The sequence below is a fragment of the Mauremys reevesii genome, linkage group 6, assembly GCF_016161935.1.
Source record: "Mauremys reevesii isolate NIE-2019 linkage group 6, ASM1616193v1, whole genome shotgun sequence".
Lineage (NCBI taxonomy): Eukaryota > Metazoa > Chordata > Testudines > Geoemydidae > Mauremys > Mauremys reevesii.
Genome location: NC_052628.1, coordinates 106,270,310 through 106,290,703, shown reverse-complemented (window position 1 = coordinate 106,290,703; position 20,394 = coordinate 106,270,310). Strand labels below are relative to the sequence as shown.

Here is a 20,394-nt window from a genome sequence, read left to right as displayed (position 1 = left end):
ACTGTCTGCATCAGTACTTACTCTACAGCACATCCTCCTGTCTATCACAGGCCTCTAACACCACCCAGCCACCTCCACACACAGTGCACATTTGCTCTGTCACACCCAGTGCTTGCAACTTGAGACAATATTAAAGCTGAATCTTGCCCATCAGAATATTTTACAAATAACATGCTTGGGATGGGACACACATAAGTGCAGTACATCTCTTCATATTTAAGACAATAATTCATACATGGTTTTAGTCCTGGCTCGGAGATCACTGCTTAGGTACCCTTTCCAAATGAAATGAAATTGTCTTTAAAGAATGAGGCATTGGGCAGATGCAAAGGATTTTATTGACTCCTGTGTTTGTTTTAACTACTGGGGCTTTGCATTTTCGTAAATGAATGGATCCAATGTAAAAGTAAGACATACAGTACCAAGAACAAATCATGCTAATCTGAGCACAATAAAAAGAAAACCAGTGTTTGCTATCATCTTAGCCATTCCCACTTCTAGCAGAGCTGCCAGCAAAAAATGATGATGTTTACAGCTGTGTATCATAGCAAATATAAAAACTTTCATGAGTCAGACCATTCTTAGCATTTTTGTGAATTAATTTCATTTTGAAAGATGTAAGCACAGTAGAAAATAGCAGTAGGTTTACTGGTTTGACAAGCTCTAGAAAGCTGCAGATGTTGGCTGAAACAGGCCGCCCAGAGGATTCAGGGGGCCTGGGGTCTTCGGTGGCAGGCCCCCCCCCCGCTTCAGCAGTAATTCGGTGGCGGGGGGGGGTCCTTCCGCTCCGGGACCCACTGCTGAAGTGCCCCGAAGACCCACGGCGGGGGGCCCCCCGCTGCCACCGAATTACTGCCGAAGACCTGGCACTTCGGCGGTGGGTCCTGCTTCAACGGTAATTCGGCGGCAGGGGGTCCGTCCACCCCGGGGCGGAAGAACCCCCCGCCACCGAAGACTCAGAGTGGAAGAAGCGGAAAAACTCTCGTGGGGACCCCTGTGGGGCCCGGGGCAAATTGCTCCATTCCCCCACCCCGCCCCCGGGCGACCCTGGGCTGAACAGCAGACTGACCTATAGTATAGAGAGCAGTGGTGCTCAAACTTTTTCAGTCACGCCCTTACCAGTAACGGAGGCTGTCCGTGCCCCCCATTACTGTATAGCCAAGGCATTCTGAGCAGTGGAGCTTGGGCTGAAGGCAGAGCTGGGGACGGAACTGGGGATGGAGCAGGAGCTGGAGCTAGAGGCGGAGTTGGTCTGGGGGCAGAGAGGAGATAAGGGCAGAGCCAAGCTAGGGATGGAGCAGGGGGTAGAGTGAAGCTGTGGCTGGGGGCAGAGCTGGTCTGAGGGTACACATGGAGTGAGGGCAGAGCCGGGCTGGGGGCGGAACAGGATTGGAAGCTGAATGGGGTTGAGGGAGGAGCAAGGCTGGGGGCTGAGCTGGTCTGTGGGAAGAGCAGGGCTGGGAAAGTGTGGCACTCCCTCCCTGCCGCTCATGGGGCTGGCCCCAGTGCATGCCCCCCGCGATCGTTCCTCTGTGCCACCCCTAAGGCAGTGCACTGCACAGTTTGGGGACCACTGGTGCAGAGGGGAAAGGTCTGTTGACTTTGGTGTGGCAAGCCTTTCCTAACCCAGGAACTCTACAGTTCAGTGTCTGAGAACTGTAGAGCTTCTCATGAGAAGAGAACTCAGCACCTCAGATGCTCCCCAGAACGATATATACTAGACCTGAGCCATCACTCCCACCAACATTGCACAGGCTATAGAATTTCTGGAAGCCCTTGAACTGGAGTAATTCCTTTGTGGGAGCACTGGTCAAAAGAGGGGTAAAATAGTCCCTGTACCACATGGGAGTCAGGAAGTAGCTGTAGCAGTGGGGTGGTAATTTTGGTTTCCCCATGCTGCTGGCCAGGTGACTCCCCACTGTATCTTCAGGCTGCCAGTGAGGGAGCTCCTGCCTGGGGACAGTTAATGGTAGGACTCCCTTCTTTCCCAGCTCTGGATTGTATGTGGCAAAGGAAGGAATACTCAGACATACATTGCTACTTTATATCTGTGCAGAAAGAGGCTGCTTTGTTGAATTGTCCTACCTGGTTTACAGGAAAAGAGCCCACTACAGTCATATTAACAGGGCACTGTTAATTAACCTACAGCAGCAGCTTCATAGTTGAATATGAGCTAGATTGGGCCCAGGGGACTCAAAATTGTAGTCATAGCAATGGTACAATAAAGTGAGCACAGTTGCAGCAGCACTAACTTTCAGACTGCCGGAGTGCTATTTTTAATCTAAGATCTACCAAAATAATAAAGTATCTAAAAAAATGGTGGTGATGGATGTTTTGGAAGCAGCAAATTTTCTTTTGAAACTATTAAACCACTAGTGAAGGGGAAAAGTGTGTACACCCAAGTCAAAATAACAAATAAGTAAGCCTTTTGTGTCTTTTAGTTAAATATAAATATTGTGTATTTCCAGCCAGACAACCATAATGAAGAAAATTATACTTGCTGGGAAACAAAATCAGATGAAACATTTACGGCTGGTGAAAAGACTAAACCACTTATTCCAGAGATGTGTTTTATTTATAGCGAAGAAAACACTGAAAACTATCCGTCAAATGCCTTTATTGAAGAGGATGGAACAAGTCTTCTAATATCCTGTGCAAAGTGTTGTGTACAGGTTCATGCAAGTAAATAAACTAATCACTCAATTTAAAGAAGTTGTGATTTACAATTTTGCCTTATTTGCTTTAGTATGGTTTTTGAGTAGCAAGCAACATATACTGAGTCTATTCAGAACAGTTTTATATGTAGTCTTCAGAATTGTTAGGGTAAAACTTTATATCAGAACATCAAATATTCCGGGAATTGTTATCTTCATCTGTGAAAACAGCAAATAATTGGAACCCTGTAAATATTCGTTAACATCATTATGGAACAGACCAAAGCTTTATATCTACAATTTTCAGTCTTATCTGCTGGAATCAGTCAAACTTAGCATAATAAAATACCTGTGCAACCATATCACCTTCTGCTATGAGCCCACTAGATTTCAAAAGTCGGGGCCAGGTCAGTACTTATTAAATAGATGGTGCCCTCCTTCTAAGTCAGTATTGAACCAATGGCCTAGCATAAAAATAGGGGAAGCTGTGATGCTAGAGGTGCCATCTTTCAGTTGAGAAGTAAAACCAGGGTCCTTGACCGCTTGTGATCAGTAATTGTCCCATAGCACTTTAATTAACTATACGGGCATTAGCCCCAGTGTCCTGGTCGGGGGTATCAGCCCCAGTGCCCAGTCTTTCTCCAATTACTAATGTGTGCCTTCCTGCAATTCCTGTATCTGTTCCTTTCTGTAACATTCACCCTGAACTTTTGTTAGAATAACATGTTCTCTCCCTATTCTAAACTGTTGTGTAGTGTTGTGTTGCCCTGTTAAATAACTAGGGTGACGCCCTGGCCCCACTGAAGTCAATGAAAGTTTTGCTATTAACTTCAGTGGGGCCATAATTTCACCCTTAATATATTCTTCCCCTTTTCAGAAGTGTCAGGTGGAGTGATTTCCTACAGTACCTCAGAGAGGTGCTGGGACTTGATTAGCTAACGTTCGTGTAGCACACTATGATCCTCATATGTAAGTGCCATATAGTTGGAAAGATTTAGTGTTACTTCATTTATCTGATTCTTAATTTTTATCATATGGAAAAATATCATATGGACTAGAAAAAACTAATAAAGTGGAAGGGTCTCAAAGTTGAGAACTAGATGAATTGCTACCTGTGTCCCCTATAAGTTGATATGCAGTAAGACTAGACTTAACCTGGGAAGGGGCTCATTATTTAGTCATTTTGGTCACAAGGCATGTGTTACTTTAGTGTTTGTATACAGCTGAATTGTGTGGAGCTATAGACACCCAGAAGGGCAGAATATATTAATCAACCCAACTCTTTTATTATAGGTTGTTATGGTGTTCCTTCTCATGAAATCCATGATGGATGGCTGTGTTCTCGATGCAGAAAAGGAGCCTGGACAGCTGTAAGTTGCATAGTTTATTTAGTTATCCTACTCCCTGCAGACCAACCAAAAAAAGCACTCAAGGTATTGTATCTGGAACGCAGTATATAGGGCTGGGTTCTTCTAAATATACCACTTATTGCCGATGAAGTGGTTTTTTGTCTCTCTCAACAACATTATTAGATTTAAATATAAAATTTCACTGTTTTGAGAGAGTGAGCGAGCCTTGAAAGAATTTTATATTGTCAAGAAAATTGCTAGCAAGTAGATTATGTTGTTTGTAGAATATTGTCTAAGAAAGCAACCCAAACTTTGACTATACATCAGAAGGAAAAGAAGAAATGAAATTTACTCTAATTATTTTAATCCTTGAGAATGTATGCATGGGAATCTGGGGAGAGCAGAGGAAGGGAAAGCTGAATAATAAATTATCAGCAAGTATGAAATTGTTCTTTTAGAGCATTTATGGATTTATACCAGCAGACAGAAAGAAAATAACACAGGGATGAAATGTTGTTGGAAATAGATGGATCCTGTCCTTTCAGGAAAATTGCATGTTTTCATAACTTTTTTTTCATTAATACTATTTGATAAAGTGTAAACAATAATAAATGTGGTTAAGAAGATAGGTTATTTAAAATAATTCAACTTGTACAGAATGTTAACATTTTTCTCCCTGGATCAAGCAGATCTCTGACCTGAATAATTTGCATTAACTTAAACAATGGGATTCAAAAGGAGGTTTTATAACCCATGTCTCCTGTATATGCTCATAGGATATTTTTCAATGTCTGCTCCTATTTTTTCATTGTAACTGATGGAAGAAATGTAGTGTTCACTATTAAAAAGTTAGCAATTACTATGCCATGCTGTCTAAAACTCTGCACTCGGAATATGCTATAGTTGCAGGATTTCTGATGCCCTTAATGGCAACTTTGGGTAAATGCTGACTTTTTAGTAACAACCACTCTACTACTAGGGAATGGCCATTTATTTTTTCATTTAGCCATCACATGTCTAGAATTTAGCAAATCTGCCTTCCCTCAACAAACTTCTGTTACATTAGATGGCAGTTGTGTTCTCTGGGAAAGCATTTCATTTCATCATCCATTTTAAGAAATGCAAAGCTATAGGTGACAAAATTGATTAATGAACACCAGCCTCCTGATTTAATGTGGTATAATCATTTCATCATTACTTACTAAGTGTGATTTATATGAATCTAATGGATGGGATAACTGAGTTGTAAAGCTATCTGCTAAGCATGAACTATACTTGATAAAGAAATATTGGCCACTTTAGGCATTAGAAAATTAAAGGCCAAACTTTGCAGATTGGCTTTCTACATTGAGCCCGGGAAATTTGCACGTGTACCTATTGCACAAACAAACATACATTCCAAGTAGGTCGCTACATACACACAATAAGTATTAATGCAGATTTTATTTTTGCATATTCAGTGAGTGTCCACAGTGAAGATGTTACCAACTGACCATGAATTCCCCAGGTTTAAATAGGGATCCATCTAACAAAGGGACATTAAGAGCATGCTTGAGGCATGGAGGCAGTGTGGTTTGGAAAAGGGAGCACTGGACTGGGACTCAGGATACTAGGGTTCTATTCCCAGCTCTGGCCTGCTGGGTTACCTTGGACAAGTCAGTGCCCTTCTCTGTGCCTCAGTTTTTCTATTTGTAAAGTACTTTGAGCTCTACTGGTGAAGAGCAAGGTATTATTATTATTATTATTATGGCGATGCCTCAACAAGAAATGCACTACTATGTCGTTGTTCAAATAACTCCTTCTCTTGATGCCTGGTGAGAGATATTATCCCTGGACCATTTCTCTTAGAGACTCTTTTCCCCCAATACATCCTGCCATGGTGGTTGGGGTTGGTTGGGACACTGCAGTTATATGTGCTTGTGTATTAACTCAGTGTTTGGCTAAAGTTAAGGCATTTTCAGTAGCAAGCCCTACGCTCTGAAATTAACTCCTGGTGCAATTCTGTCAGAACAGAAATCCTATTTTAGGGTGCGATGCGAGACACGTCTCTAAGTTCAGGCTTTCTCCCAGTAATATATATTGGATTCCCTATGGCAGCTAGTCATCTGTCATCTGATTTCCGTTAAGAAAACTTAGTCATGTGGCTTGAAATGTGAGTAATAAGAATCAGGGAGTGACATTTTCAGATACTTTGAAGAAGACACAAGTGTTCACTGAACTGAAAAATGTGACATTGCTCACTGTGGTGGGTCAGCGTCCTCCCCAGTCAAGAAGGGGTTAAAGAGTTCCTCGCAACTCAGTCAGCTCCAATCCCCTACTCCCATAAGGCCTGTCAGTCCTGGAGGTCCACAAAAGGGAGGATCCTGGCTCAGGTGGGGTGGCATTGAGGCAGTGCACAGAGCTCCCTGGTCCCAGGGAGTTGTCTACTGGGGAATCTGTTTGAGAGCATCACCGCCTGAACCCCTGAGTAGTAGGTATGGTATATGTATTGACTGAGCTGAGTGGAACAAGAAGGGAAAGAATGTTTTAAAACTGTCAGAAATACTTTCTGATTTTTTAAGGATGTAGTTCAGTGTTTGCTCAGTGCATAGTTATTAAAATGTGCACTGAATCCATTTCTATTGCTGTAAAATGTTTTCATGTTTCTCTTTTGCTGGTCAATGGAAAAATTTGTTAAACGCTCTTTATCAAACAATCAGGAATTTCAGGACTTTGGAAACTGCTTTTGTAATGGTTTTTCCAGAGCTGTGGATGGGTGGGGGGAAAGGCAAAAGTCAATCCTAGCAAGTGACAGGGTGCCTTTAACTGAGACTCTAATTATCAGTTAAGTGAACAGGGTTACACAGCGCTGCTGCTCTAACAAAAAGTTTGTCAATTTCCTTTCAGGAAAGGGACAGCTATGGCATTTCTAAGTGTTGGGGTTGGAAGGCGAACATTCATGAAAATTCCCTGGGTGACTGCAATAGGAATGGAAAGCCACATTGTTGTATTCAAAATACTGAGAAACTTCAGAACATTTGCTTGAAGTCTGGTATTAAAGACGACCTATACCTCTCACTACTATATACAGCAGCGTGTCTTAAGGGAAAAAGCATACAGTCTACATTTTTTGTATGTAATAAGCATGTTTAATTATCAAAACACAGGAGGAAAAAGTATAAAAGAATATGAAATCCCATATTTTGTTAGTTTCATGTTGAAGGAAGGTAAGAAGTGAAGGTCCTGAAATAGCACCAAAGTTGGAGATTATTTAAGAAATGCTCCTATTTAAAAGCACCGGAGTGTGTCATAACAGGGTGATAGGTGCAATATAAGAACATAAATAGTTAGATAATATGTGGTATTGTCACTTATTTCATATGAACGGCAGGTTGAGGAGGAATCTTAGGGCTTAGTAGGAAGTTGAGGAGGTGGAGAAGAGGGGTAGGGTTGGGGTGATGTCTGGAGGCTGAGGAAAAGAGGGTATTGGAACTGGAGACGAGGAGGCACAAAGGACTTTAGGGTTTCTGTGTTTTCAGGAGTACATGAGAATAGTGATGTTTCTAGGAGATTGGAAAGGACTAGGTGGTAAACCAGGGTCCATATAGTTCACCAGTCTTTTATTTTTCATTTGAAGCCCTGTGTATAATATATTTAAGTGAACTTTTGTAGTTTTATGTGTGTGTCGATAAAAATGTTGCAAGATTATTAGTGGTGACAACTTCATATTCATCTAAATACAGTTTGGTGACCTGTGTGAAATGAGGAGTTGACCTCAGTGCAGTTCTTTTTCCGGGTTTGTCTACATAACAGAAATCACTGTCTTAGTGGCACAAGTTGATGTTTTGGTTGGGAGCATCACTGGGGATATCAAAGATGGAATGGACATATTAATTGCCTTCTCATTTTTAGAAGTGGTCCCTTGGTGCTCTAGAAGCACATTGGTAGGATAACTTTTGGAAATATATATTAGTGCTTCCTATTTATTTTATCTGTTCTGTGTTTACCTGGAAAATTTTCAGGGCTATAAATCTGGCGTCTTTTATTAGCGCTAAATTTACTTTAAGCATTTCCTCTTTAATCTAGCATTCAGTAACCTTTATTACCACATTTAGCTTAGTTATGCCAACACAAACAAATTATCTTATTAGTATGAGCTATGGGACTTGAGAGAGGATAGATATTGAGGTGAAATCTTGACCCGCTGAACTCAGTGACAAATAGGATTGTCAATTTTGGTTGGAGGTATTTCTGGAAGTTGCATCATATGTTGTAATCTTCAATTAAAGATTAATATTTCATTCCTCGGGACTCCAGGATAGTCCTGGAGGGTTGGCAAACCTAAATGGCAAAATTCCCATTGACTTGGGTTGCGTGATTGAATGGCATTCTTAATTCAGTAAGGGAAAAGGTCTGTCATTTTACTTGGAGAAAAAAAAATACTTATCGATGTCAAACACAACTTTAATAAATTACCATATTGAAATTTTATTAATATGGAACCACATTGCAGCTATCTACATGGTTCAAAGTTTTAATATTATTTTTGAATCCTATTTGTCATTTTAGGGTCATGTTTACAAAACTGTCTTTTTAATGTCTCTGAAATGATCATAGAATCATAGAATTCAAGATCAGAAGGGACCATTATGATCATCTAGTCTGACCTCCTGCAAGATGCAGGCCACATAAGCCGCTCCACCCACTCCTTTAGCAAGCGACCCCTGCCCCATGCTTCGGAGGAAGGCGAAAAACCTCCAGGGCCAGATTATGATGCTAGATTATGCTGCTGGCTTTCTCCTTTAGAGATTGACACTAACACAAAATCTCATAGTTTGCTAGTTACATTTACTGTGGTTCCCTTTTAACTGATGCGCCTCTTAAAAGACTGCAGTTAATTAAAATGCTAGTGCCAGGGTTTACCTTTTAAAAATGTGCAACTCCCATTATTCCCCACAACCTCTTCCTGAAAGCTTTGTTGTGTCGTTGGGTTCCACATTTATTTTGCTTTTGTGAACCTGCTTTTGATTTTTATCTGCTTTTTAAAATATATATATGTGTGTGTGTGTATGTATATGTGTATATGTGTGTGTGTGTGTATATGTTACATTTAGTGCTTCAGGAGATGGCGGCATTAATAAAGGAATGTATTATTTGCTTGACGTTTTAGGGTCTTGGTACTATAACATGTCTGTCATGTTTTACTTTCCAGTTTATGCTATTCTGGATCCAGTTTTCTATAATAAACCATGAATATAGGTTATTCATGTAAATACACAGTTCTTCATTAGGCTAAGCATCGATTAGATGCTTCAACTGTGGCATATGGTGGCCTTTAAAGATCCCATAGCATTCCTATCATTTCTAAGTCACCAACATTGTCCTAAGCAGTGCATAAAATATGGTCTGCGCCTCAGTGAACGGACTGTCTAAACAGTGCATTCAGTACAGTCTGAACTTATAATTACACACAATTAAAATACATAGAATACAGGTGAAATTTTCATGCAGTCTGAATTGTTTTCTTCTTTCCTTTCCCCCCATTATCTGAGGGGAGTTAGCACTGAAAGCCTGATGGAAGAATTATATTCTGAGAAGGGATTTGAATGCAGAGGGGAGACTACATGATAAAACAACAAGACAACAGGGTCTTCAATCCATAAGGGGACAGCATGGGAGGATACAAAAAGGGTGGTCAGGTGGGATGGTTGGAAAGTGTGGAAGCAATGGCAGGGATGTTAACCCCAGTGTCCTGGCCAAGTTCCAACTTGGTGACTGTTAGCTTAGAGTGGAAAAAGCATTTTTCACTTTCTTTGCGAAGCTATTGTGTACTGGTGTTGTCCTGTTAAATAGTTGCTGTTTTCTCTCCAACATTTTATATTCAATTAACAGGAGAATTGGTCTCTGTGTGTAATTTAATTTTGTCTATCTAAGTTTGTAAAACACTTTGGGATGAAAGGCCCTATAGAAATGAAAGTCCAGAAAGCTGTTTTTCATGAGAGTCCCAACTAGGACTATGACAGACATTTGAAAGTATAACAGATTCTGGGTGTACTAAAAGTTACAGAGTCTAGGCTGTTTCCTTTGGTTGGAAATGCCTTCCTGTATTTATTAGCTTGGCGAACTGTGTACTCTGAAATATTCAGATGCACATTATTTTCTTTGGTTAGCAGCTTTTCCTTCTGTAGTAGTTTAGGATAGGTTATGCTATTTGTATACTTCATGATACTGTTCTTGGGTAGCTCCAAAGATGAATTCTGCCTTTGATCTAGGTGATTGAAGCTGAAGCAGTCTTACCGGGATTGTCTTACTGGAACACTGAAATAAGCCAAATACACCTAATGATTCTAGTATTTACTGAGAAATTTTACAGATGTGAGAGATCCCTACACAGGCAATCAAGAACCCAAAGAAATGTCTGAATTAGCGCTGACATCTTAGAGATTTAAATTGTACATCTCCTACAGCAGTGGCCCCCAACCTTTTTCTGGCCAGTAGCACATTCATGTTTTCAGAAGAGTGTGGCGGACGCCAACAATTTTTCAAGGCTTATTTTGTATTTGTACATTAAATAATACAAAAAAATCATATTTAATATTACATAATATATGAATCCAGAGAGAAGAGAAGCCAGAGAGAAGCCGTGAGGACAGAGAACACTGGCGCCCGCAGCCCCGGAGTTTTCTGTCCCCGGCAGGCACGGGGCTGCAGCTTCTCTCCCCGGCTGGGCAGTAGGTGGGCACACATAAATGCCCCGGCGGGCGCCATGGTGCCCACGGGCACTGCGTTGGGGACCACTGTCCTACAGGGTGAATGCCATTGCTCATACTGAGTTCCTATAAACAAGGCGTTCCTGTCCTGTCGGTCAGGTGGAATGTTACTGGTTTTAGGAGTTTACAGGAACACACCGTATTTAGCTGTTTCATTATGTGTCTGTAGAACCCAACATTTTTAAGAAGTGACTAGTGATTTAGAATGCCTCTGTTTTTTGGGCCCCATTTTGAAACACTTTTTTAAAGCTCAGCCCTTTCTGAAAATCAGCCCTTTAAAGTACTTTAAGTTGAGCACTGAAAATCACTAGTCACTTATGAAAATTTATGCTCCTATATATATATATATATAGGTTTACATAACTTTTAGTTTGTGGAGCAGCTCCTCAGCTGGGTTGATTGTCACAGCTCCATGGAGGGTAATTTACACTAGCAGAAGACCTGCTCCTATATGCTTATGATAATAGACTTCTGACTATTGTGCTCATCTAATTAGCCAGTTTGCTAAAACTTTTAAATAATATGAAAATATATTTTTACTTATTGAAATGTATATGTTGCAATTTAAATATGCATTAAATATTGAAGTATATTAATTGTATAGTATTGGCCCCAAGCCTGCTTCTCCTGAAAACAGTAGAACTTTTGCCACTGGATTGGGCCCATCTGTTCTCTGCAAGAGTCATGCAACAGAGATATTCTTGTATATAACAAAGTAGTAACCATAGTGCAAAATAGTAAATTGTATCATGAAAAATATAATGTGATATAAATTAGTATCCTTATTCTTTATAATGAAATGCATAAATCAGAAAATTGCAAATATTTATTACTCTGCTGCATAATAAGGAAGGTTTTGTATAATATGGTGGAACTCCTACATTGCAGCAGCAGCCATATTTTGTGTGAATAATACATAATTATGGAATGATTGCCACCCTACTCTCATACCTTTCTGCTCCTCTTCAGGTCCATTGAAGAGCAGCATGCCGATAAGCAGACTCATTCTGGTACATATTAGTACTTTGAGTTCCACTGCTTTATGTTTAACTTTTCTCTCCAGAAAATTCAAATTTAAATGAAATGATGAAAATATTATATGCAAAAACATTTTGTAAGTTTCCATGTAGTAAATTATAGGATGGCTGTTTAGTTTTATTACCAGTAACTATCACCCAGGGAACCCCCTCTAGCACAGCTCACAACATGTCAATATTTGCATCATTCAGCATTTGCATGAACCCACATATAAGATAATGCACATTTATATTTTACTGTGCAGTTGTTATTGTTTGACTGATAATTATTTTTGAGACAGAGAAAGAGTGACATTGAATCCATCTGTGTTAGAGTACTGCTCATAAAAAATTAGCCACAAATCATCTCAAAAAATAAAAAGACCAAAAGATTAAATGATTCATCTGTGTAGTTCTTGAAAGTGAAACTGTATTCATACCTAGCTTCTTGATTGAGAACAAATGCCTCATTAATCTTAAATACCTCAGCCAGAGAACGCTAGTAAAGTCAGGAAGAGTAATGACGGACATTTCAGGGAACGCAGCATACTGTACCCTGTGCAGGAGTGCTGTCACCCCTTAGGCACTCTGCACAAACATACATACCTTTACTTTAAAAAAAAATTGGGGAAGGAGAAAATGGGGAGGAGAAAGGAAAGAAATGTGCTCATAGATACGTACTTTAAATGATGAAAATAAATCCAATCAATGAAAATGAAAGAAACACTTTGTTATCTTCACATGAACACACATGCTTTACACCTTAGCTGCTTTAATCATGCTGAGAACAAAGAATAAAGCATCTCTAAATCCTGAGTACATATTATATATTACCCCTCATGGCTAGGTGAATGAGAAGTAATATCTAACTGTTCAGTTTACTTAGCAGGGTCACACTTGAAAAGGTGCTGAAGTTGCACCTGCAAAATATGTATGTATGTATTCAGTCGTATAGGTACATGTGTATTTGTGAATGCACAGGAATGTTTCCTGGGCTCAAGCCATTGTTTTCACACTAACTTGTAGGTAGTCTTTCCCAAGGGTAATAAAAGTCAGTTTTTAAGACTCCTTCAAGAAACATTAAATACAGAGAGTGAAATCCTGGCCCTATTGTGAGTTTTGCTAATGATTTTAATTGGGTCAAGATTCCACTGTCTATCATTGTCTGTGTGGGAGAAGGAAGTGCTCAAGATAATTTTAGCTAATTTAAAAGCACTATATTCTGTTATAGAGTTACAGCAGGTTTTTGCAATAGAAAACAAACGACTACATTTCTGTGATTTCCATGATTCTTAAAGTGGCCACAGGCACTCAGTCTTTATATGGAATATCCTGAAGGTGGAATCTGCAAACTGGTCTGATTGGATTTTATCAGGTTAGACTTGTCCCTGAATCATAGAATCATAGAATCTCAGGGTTGGAAGGGACCTCAGGAGGTCATCTAGTCCAACCCCCTGCTCAAAGCAGGACCAAACCCAACTAAATCATCCCAGCCAGGGCTTTGTCAAGCCTGACCTTAAAAACCTCTAAGGAAGGAGATTCCACTACCTCCCTAGGTAACCCATTCCAGTTCTTCACCACCCTACTAGTGAAAAAGTGTTTCCTAATATCCAACCTAAACCTCCCCCTCTGCAACTTGAGACCATTACTCCTTGTTCTGTCATCTTCTACCACTGAGAACAGTCTAGATCCATCCTCTTTGGAACCCCCTTTCAGGTAGTTGAAAGCAGCTATCAAATCCCCCCTCATTCTTCTCTTCTGCAGACTAAACAATCCCAGTTCCCTCAGCCTCTCCTCATAAGTCATGTGCTCCAGCCCCCTAATCATTTTTGTTGCCCTCCGCTGGACTCTCTCCAGTTTATCCACATCCTTCTTGTAGTGTGGGGCCCAAAACTGGACACAGTACTCCAAATGAGGCCTCACCAGTGCTGAATAGAGGGGAATGATCACATCCCTTGATCTGCTGGAAATGCCCCTACTTATACAACCCAAAATGCCATTAGCCTTCTTGGCAACAAGGGCACACTGTTGACTCATATTCAGCTTTTCGTACACCGTAACCCCTAGCTCCTTTTCTGCAGAACTGCTGCCCAGCCATTCGGTCCCTAGTCTGTAGCAGTGCATGGGATTCTTCCGTCCTAAGTGCAGGACTCTGCACTTGTCCTTGTTGAACCTCATCATATTTCTTTTGGCCCAATCCTCTAATTTGTCTAGGTCCCTCTGTATCCTAGCCCTACCCTCCAGCGTATCAACCACTCCTCCCAGTTTAGTGTCATCTGCAACTTGCTAAGGGTGCAGTCCACACCATCCTCCAGATCGTTAATGAAGATATTGAATAAAACCGGCCCCAGCACCGACCCTTGGGGCACTCCACTTGATACCGGCTGCCAACTAGACAAGGAACCATTGATCACTACCCGTTGAGCCCGACCATCTAGCCAGTTTTCTATCCTGCTACACTTTTAAAGTGAGGAGACTACGTACATGTACACAATCAAACGTTATTTGGTTCTCTGAAATTCTGCTGCTGACTATAGGTTTAGAGAGACTGGGAGGTACAAATTCACCATCACAGAAATCCTGCAGACCTTAATCTGCTTCAGAATTTGAAGTCACTTGCCACAGAAGTGACAACTGAAAGATCAGAGATTTGAAGAGCCCTAGACAATGTTTCAAGGACGCTGCATGGTGTGTTAATAGTAACCATGCAATAGTTCTTTATTTAGTTGTTCAATTATTTGTATGCAGATGTGCTTTAAATACATAGTTTTTTATTTCCAAATTCAGATTTAGTGAGAGTGGATTTATGTTTGATTCTGTTTCCTGTTAGAAGAGCCTAATACATGGGTTGAGGTGGGCTATTCTTAAAGCTCATTTTATTTCATTTTATTTTATTTTGGTTTGGGCCAGGTATTAAAATTGTGACTTGCTGAGGCCTATTTGGCAAATCAGCTAAAACAAGGACATTTAAGACAGCAAGTGAAGACTATTTTGTATTGGCATTTCTTTAAGTGATGTCTTCAAAAAGAGCCATTGGAACATTATTTAATTCTACAAAAATAATGAATTGGGACAGTCTTATTATAATGATGCACTTCTTTAGTTGAGGTTGTGTCAGCACATCCATTAAAAACCCCTATTTTCAAGGTTTGATAACTCAGCCATAAAAATTTGCTTCATGTTGTAACTTGGCACACAAAGTCTTAATCTCCAGCGAGGTATTTTTGTTAAACAAATTTTAAAAGAATTTGGCCATTTTTAAAGGGGAATTATCAGAATTGGTGGACATAAAAATTGTGGCTCCGGTAGGAAAGGCTTAACCTTCCTGATACTTCCTCTGTATTTCTTTTTCAAACTGATCCATGCTGCTGTCAGAAAAATAAATAATAATAATAATAATTAATAAAAGGACAAATAACTTACTGTGAGAATCGCATGCAAGGATTGATACTGGCAATGTGTGTACCTTGGTTTGTGTTTACTGTTAGACTAACAGTCTGTCAGGCAGTGTTTATTAACACCCTCTTTAGAGGCAATATGGTTGGAAAGGATTCAAACTGTGATACCTTCCTGACAGGATTATTTAAATAGCAAATCAAGGTTTAGACTGTCAAACCTGGATACTGTCATTTTAACCTAGGAATATAGAAACTATCATAATGGATTGGACCCAAGGTCCATCTAGTCCGTTATTCTCAGGGATCAGTTCTAGGTGCTTCAGAGGAAAGTGTAAGAACCATGCAGTAGGCAGATGTGGGAAAATCTTGCCCCCCACATTAGGTACCAGGCTGGTCACTAATACTGAATAAAGATTGGCTTAAACACTGAAGTATGAGGCTTACTATCACTTCCAAAATGTTTGTTACTAATTATAAGAACTCTGGATATTTTTGTTATCCAAGTGAATGTCCAGTCCCTTTTCGAATCTTGCTAATTTCTTGGCCTCAACAACATCCTGTGGCAATGAGTTCCAGAGTCTTATCACATTTTGTATGGAAAGCATTATCAGTTTTGAATTTGACGCCTTTTAATTTAATTGAATGTCCCATTGTTTTTGTGTTATGAGACAGGGAGACCAGAACCACCCCATCTCTCTGCTCTATATCATACCTTATTTTACATACCTTTATCATGTCTCTTCTTTAAGATAACAATCCAAATCTTTTCAATCTCTCTTACTATGAGAATTTGTCCATGCCCTTAATGTGGTCATCCTTCTCTGAACGCGCTCTAGTTCTACAATATCCTTTTTGAGATGGGTTGGCCACAACTACACACAGTATTCCAGAGGAGGCTGCACCATTGGTTTATGTAAAAGCATAATATTCTCTTGATTACTCTCCATCTCATTCCTTATGCATCCTAACATCTTGTTAGCATTTTTGACCACAGCTGCACTTTGAGAAAAAGTCTTCAGGTCCCTTTCTTGAGTTGATGCATTTAATTTTGAACCCTGTAAGGTGTATGAGTAGTTTAAATTTGTCCTTCCAAGGTCTCAGTATGGGACCCTTGGACTGTATACTTTTCAGGGATATGAAAGTAGTTTACTTTGTTTTGTAAAGAGTTGTAGAATGATAAAAATGTTCAGTACTATTGTCTGTTGTATTGGGTAAATGATATGTATATGAAAATATATATCATATTACACACAAGAAACTACAGTAATAGAACATTTTGCAGGTTGCAATGCCAAACACTTAAAAATTAGGAAATGCAAGAATTAAGATTGACTCCGCAACCTTAATTCTTCCCCCTTGTCCATGTACATTATGACACCGTCTTTAATTCCATAATCACACACTATTTTTTCCACAGGATCCCTATTTTCCCCCCTTACCTGCCTTCTCAGAAATGGCTGAACCGCTTTGGCTGAAATTAAAAAAAAAAAAAAAAAAAGGCTGGAGGTAGACAGCCAACATGAAAATTTTTAGCTGAAGCAGTAAAATTTTTGCAGTTATAAGCAACTGAAAACAGGGTCTTATCATGGGAAGCGTTCGACAACCTTAATAATAGGTGGTGCTACCAGCCCTGACAGTGCACACCTATGACAGATCGATTTTAATCTGCTGAAAATTCATATTTTATATATTGTATAAATGTTAAGTTTTTCTGAAAAAATAGAAGTTGTGTCTGTATAAAGAGTTGGTTTTAAGGTAACACCACAAGTTAGAGACAGTAAATATTTGAAAGGAGGTTAATCGGCATCCCAAAAGGCTGTTTTCCAATTGCAGTCGATCACCTTGGAGTGAAATGAAAATCCACCCTAAGAGAAAGCCCCTTTAAAGAACACTTCCAGAAGAATGTTGTAAAAAAAAAAAGGGGGTAGGAAACCAAACTGCTTATCCAAATCTGAATGGATTTGGGAAGTATATAATGTATGTAACGTGAGAGACAGCATTGTCACCTCAGAAGGGGTATCTATGTTAATACCTTGTGGGTGACCAGACTGAGAGACGAGGGAGGGAGAGCCAGGGACACTTATTTTGGGTTCAGAGGGGATGCTCTATAGAAGAGAACAGGGCAAGCTGGGAAAAGTGTAAGCTTTTATTTCTGCATTGCAGCTACACAAATTGTACTACACAGCTTAGCTCTGGCAGAGTTCAAGATTAGAAGCTTATTTAAATTTATGATTTTTCTCTAAACTTCATAAACTTGTTTTTAATGAAACCATATGAGTCCAAGATTATTTTGAGATAATGTCACTCAGTATATTCATGAAGGGGAATCAACCGATCTCTTCTCAGTGGCAAAGGGGGAGAAAACTGTGTCTATCCTTTAGCAGTTGGCTGAGACAGCATCTTAAGAAATGCTTTCCAGTCACTGGTTGCAGTCAGTAGAGGCATGGGAAAAGCCTGTTGACCATGAGGAGTAGTAGAAAAAGGAGACCTAAGATTACAATACTAAATATATAATTAACTGGGCAAATAGTGAGCTACTTAAAATGCTGCAAACATATTATCAATACTTGCCATGCATTAACCCACCAGCCAAAATACATATTTACCTGAAATGATCCATTCTGGTACCTCTGTTAATTAAAGTTATTTTTCTAAGCTTCCATGAGTCCATTTTGTTTGTTTTTCAAAATAGAGGCTCTTATTAACAAACAAACAAACAAACAAAAATGATAGTAAGAATAGGCTAGGCTCTGAGGATTAAATGGTGATTCAAAGTCAAGCTGATATCATTTAATTGTTCTGTATCATTTTTACCAGTCACCATACACATGGTATAGTATTTATGTATTTGTTTTTCTTTACAATGTATGCTTAGCACTGCAGAACAACAATGCATTTTTCCTAGACTGGTTTGCTGTAAAATTTAAATATGGTTCTATATCATATTAAAAACATAGTTATCTCCCATCCCAAATGTAACTTTTTATGAAGCTGCTGATGTGAAGCTATTCAAAATCTAATGTGCCACTCTGGCATTTTTACATTTTTGTGACAAATTAATATTACTAAAAGTTTCTATAGACTGTAACCATTTAGAAGACAAGCATATGAAGAGTAATAATTATAGCCAGACAACTAATTCCCAGAAAATAATTTGTTTGATGAATTTAGCTCCTTTTTCTGCTTGCAGAATGCCCTTGACAAATCACGAGTTCCTTGGATTCCTTTGTTGTTCATATGCATTTAGAGCATTTTTTAAACTTACAGTTATATAGTGTACTCTGAGTATTTGATACTTGAAATTCAAATGGGTCAGTTAAATTTGATTGGTCACATATGTAATTTTTTTTCCTGTTCCCTGATTGACTAAGGGCAGCTCTTATGATCTGATTTTGAAGAAGCCACAGGGGCTTTCACTGTCTCAGGGAGAGAGAGCAATTTAAGGAGAAAGCAGGATGTGAAAAGTTCATAGCCTAGTTGTCAGTAAGAGTACTGTCAAATCTTTGTTTGGCTTGTTTATACGCATCTGTGCCAAGGCTCTGCAGATGGGTTTGGGGAATCTTGTTTCCTTGCTGTGTCAGACAGATACCTATCCCATATAAAATACTGCTACCTCTGAAGAGAGTACTCACGTGAGTTCAAAAACCATTTTCTGTAAGCATTGGTGTCAAAAACAACAACAATAGCTAGAATGTTGGAAGAAAGTGAAAAAATAAATGACATTCATTCGAACAAACCTGATCCCCATCTTGGCTATAATTACAGGTAGGACGGACAAAGAGAAGGGAGGTTCACTCAGTTTACTTGTATGTCAGCCTTTCAGTACAGTTCCTTGTAAAAATAGTAGCAAAGCAATGAAAAAGACAATGTACATGTGTAAGAATACCATAGGGTGGTTACAAACTTTGCTATACCATTGTAAACCGGAGTAATTGTACAATATCAAATTGAAGAGTCTTGACAGTCTGGGTACCACAGGGTGATTGGTACTGTCAATTATACTATTTATTATCTTCATTAAGGATCTGGAAGATAAAGTAAACTGTAGCTTCAATATGTTCTCAAATCATATGAAACTAGGCAAGATTGCATGCTCACTAAAGGAGAGATTTTTTAAAAAGTATAGAATGTTCTGGAGATCTTTAAACAGATCAGCAATTTAAAATGGTCTGAGATTTAATTTAGATAAATGTGAAATAATAGACTAGGGGAGAAATTAATATTCAGTCAAAGTACAAAATGGGAGAAAGTTTCTTGTGTAAAGCAAGCGGTGAATTTTAAGAGTGATGGTGGATAACAGATTGGACATATTCTTCTAATACAGTGCACCAGCAGCAAAGACCAGTGCTATCCGGAGATATGTATATTTTCTGTAGGCCCTGGGCAAGAGCTAGTAGTGCATACATCATTTCACCAATACTACTTTTGTCCATAGCAGATGTACTTGTCCAAGCTTAGTGCTTCTCAGCACTTAAAGGATTTCTTCCCGCTTTTAGTTTAAATAATCACCCCCTTCCCAACACACACACCCCAAACAACCAAACTCCAAAATTTTCATTGTCGGCGATATGGCTAAGGTAGCTGCATAGAACTTGCTGTATCAGATCACACCAAATGCATATACTCCAATAGTCCATGTGAGATTCCATACTGTGCTTCTGAGACACACAGTATAGAACGCATAGTCCATGAGGTAGGGGAGTTGAGGTGGCTTTAAGCCACCTTTGCATCCTTCCATTTCTGGGCTGCTCCATGCTGCACCAATGAGATTCAGACATCTCTGGGGGGCTGTTTAAGATATGACAGCCTCTCCCCAGCTACTTATGGGTCACATCACTGCCCAGAGTCTCTGCAATGCTATGTGTTTAGGGACCTTCTCCCTCCAGTATGCCCACTACACCAGGGCTTGTCCTTGGAAGACAGCCATAAGGCAGTCTTCTGCAGTCATGCATTGGGGGAATCCTCCCCTACCAGGAATTACAGTTTTTACAACCTTTTACACCAATCAGACCCTTTTACCTGGTGTAAAGGTGCTGGAGTGGAGGTGAGAGTCCCGCCTTCTGTGTCTGACCTTGACAATGCCCCAGAAGAAGATGCAAGAAACCCTATAGTAGATACCTATGGAATGAACAGCAATATGGGTGGTTTCTTAATAACAACCTGACATAGAGAAATTTCTATAAAGAAAAAACTGAATTTTTACCCTCTGCTGCTTGAATAATCTTTAT

General features: G+C 39.6%; 1 protein-coding gene and 1 long non-coding RNA gene across 11 annotated transcripts in view; one reads left to right on the top strand and one right to left on the bottom strand.

The window, feature by feature from the left end:
- KDM4C (lysine demethylase 4C) overlaps positions 1 to 20,394 on the top strand; it is a 415,762-nt gene that overhangs the window by 275,738 nt on the left and 119,630 nt on the right. For all 7 annotated transcript variants that reach the window (XM_039544302.1, XM_039544301.1, XM_039544303.1 and 4 more), the window contains 2 exons: positions 2,469 to 2,682; positions 3,948 to 4,024. In XM_039544302.1, coding sequence (XP_039400236.1) covers positions 2,469 to 2,682; positions 3,948 to 4,024 — 291 coding nt within the window. The remainder of the gene's footprint in view (positions 1 to 2,468; positions 2,683 to 3,947; positions 4,025 to 20,394) is intronic.
- LOC120407935 overlaps positions 1 to 20,394 on the bottom strand; it is a 98,778-nt gene that overhangs the window by 33,671 nt on the left and 44,713 nt on the right. For 2 of the 4 annotated variants that reach the window (XR_005600338.1, XR_005600341.1), the window contains one exon: positions 20,186 to 20,284. This is a non-coding gene — a long non-coding RNA (uncharacterized LOC120407935). Of the gene's footprint in view, positions 1 to 2,619; positions 2,874 to 17,456; positions 17,655 to 20,185; positions 20,285 to 20,394 lie in introns of those variants that run through there. The other 2 variants (XR_005600339.1, XR_005600340.1) reach the window with 2 other exon arrangements.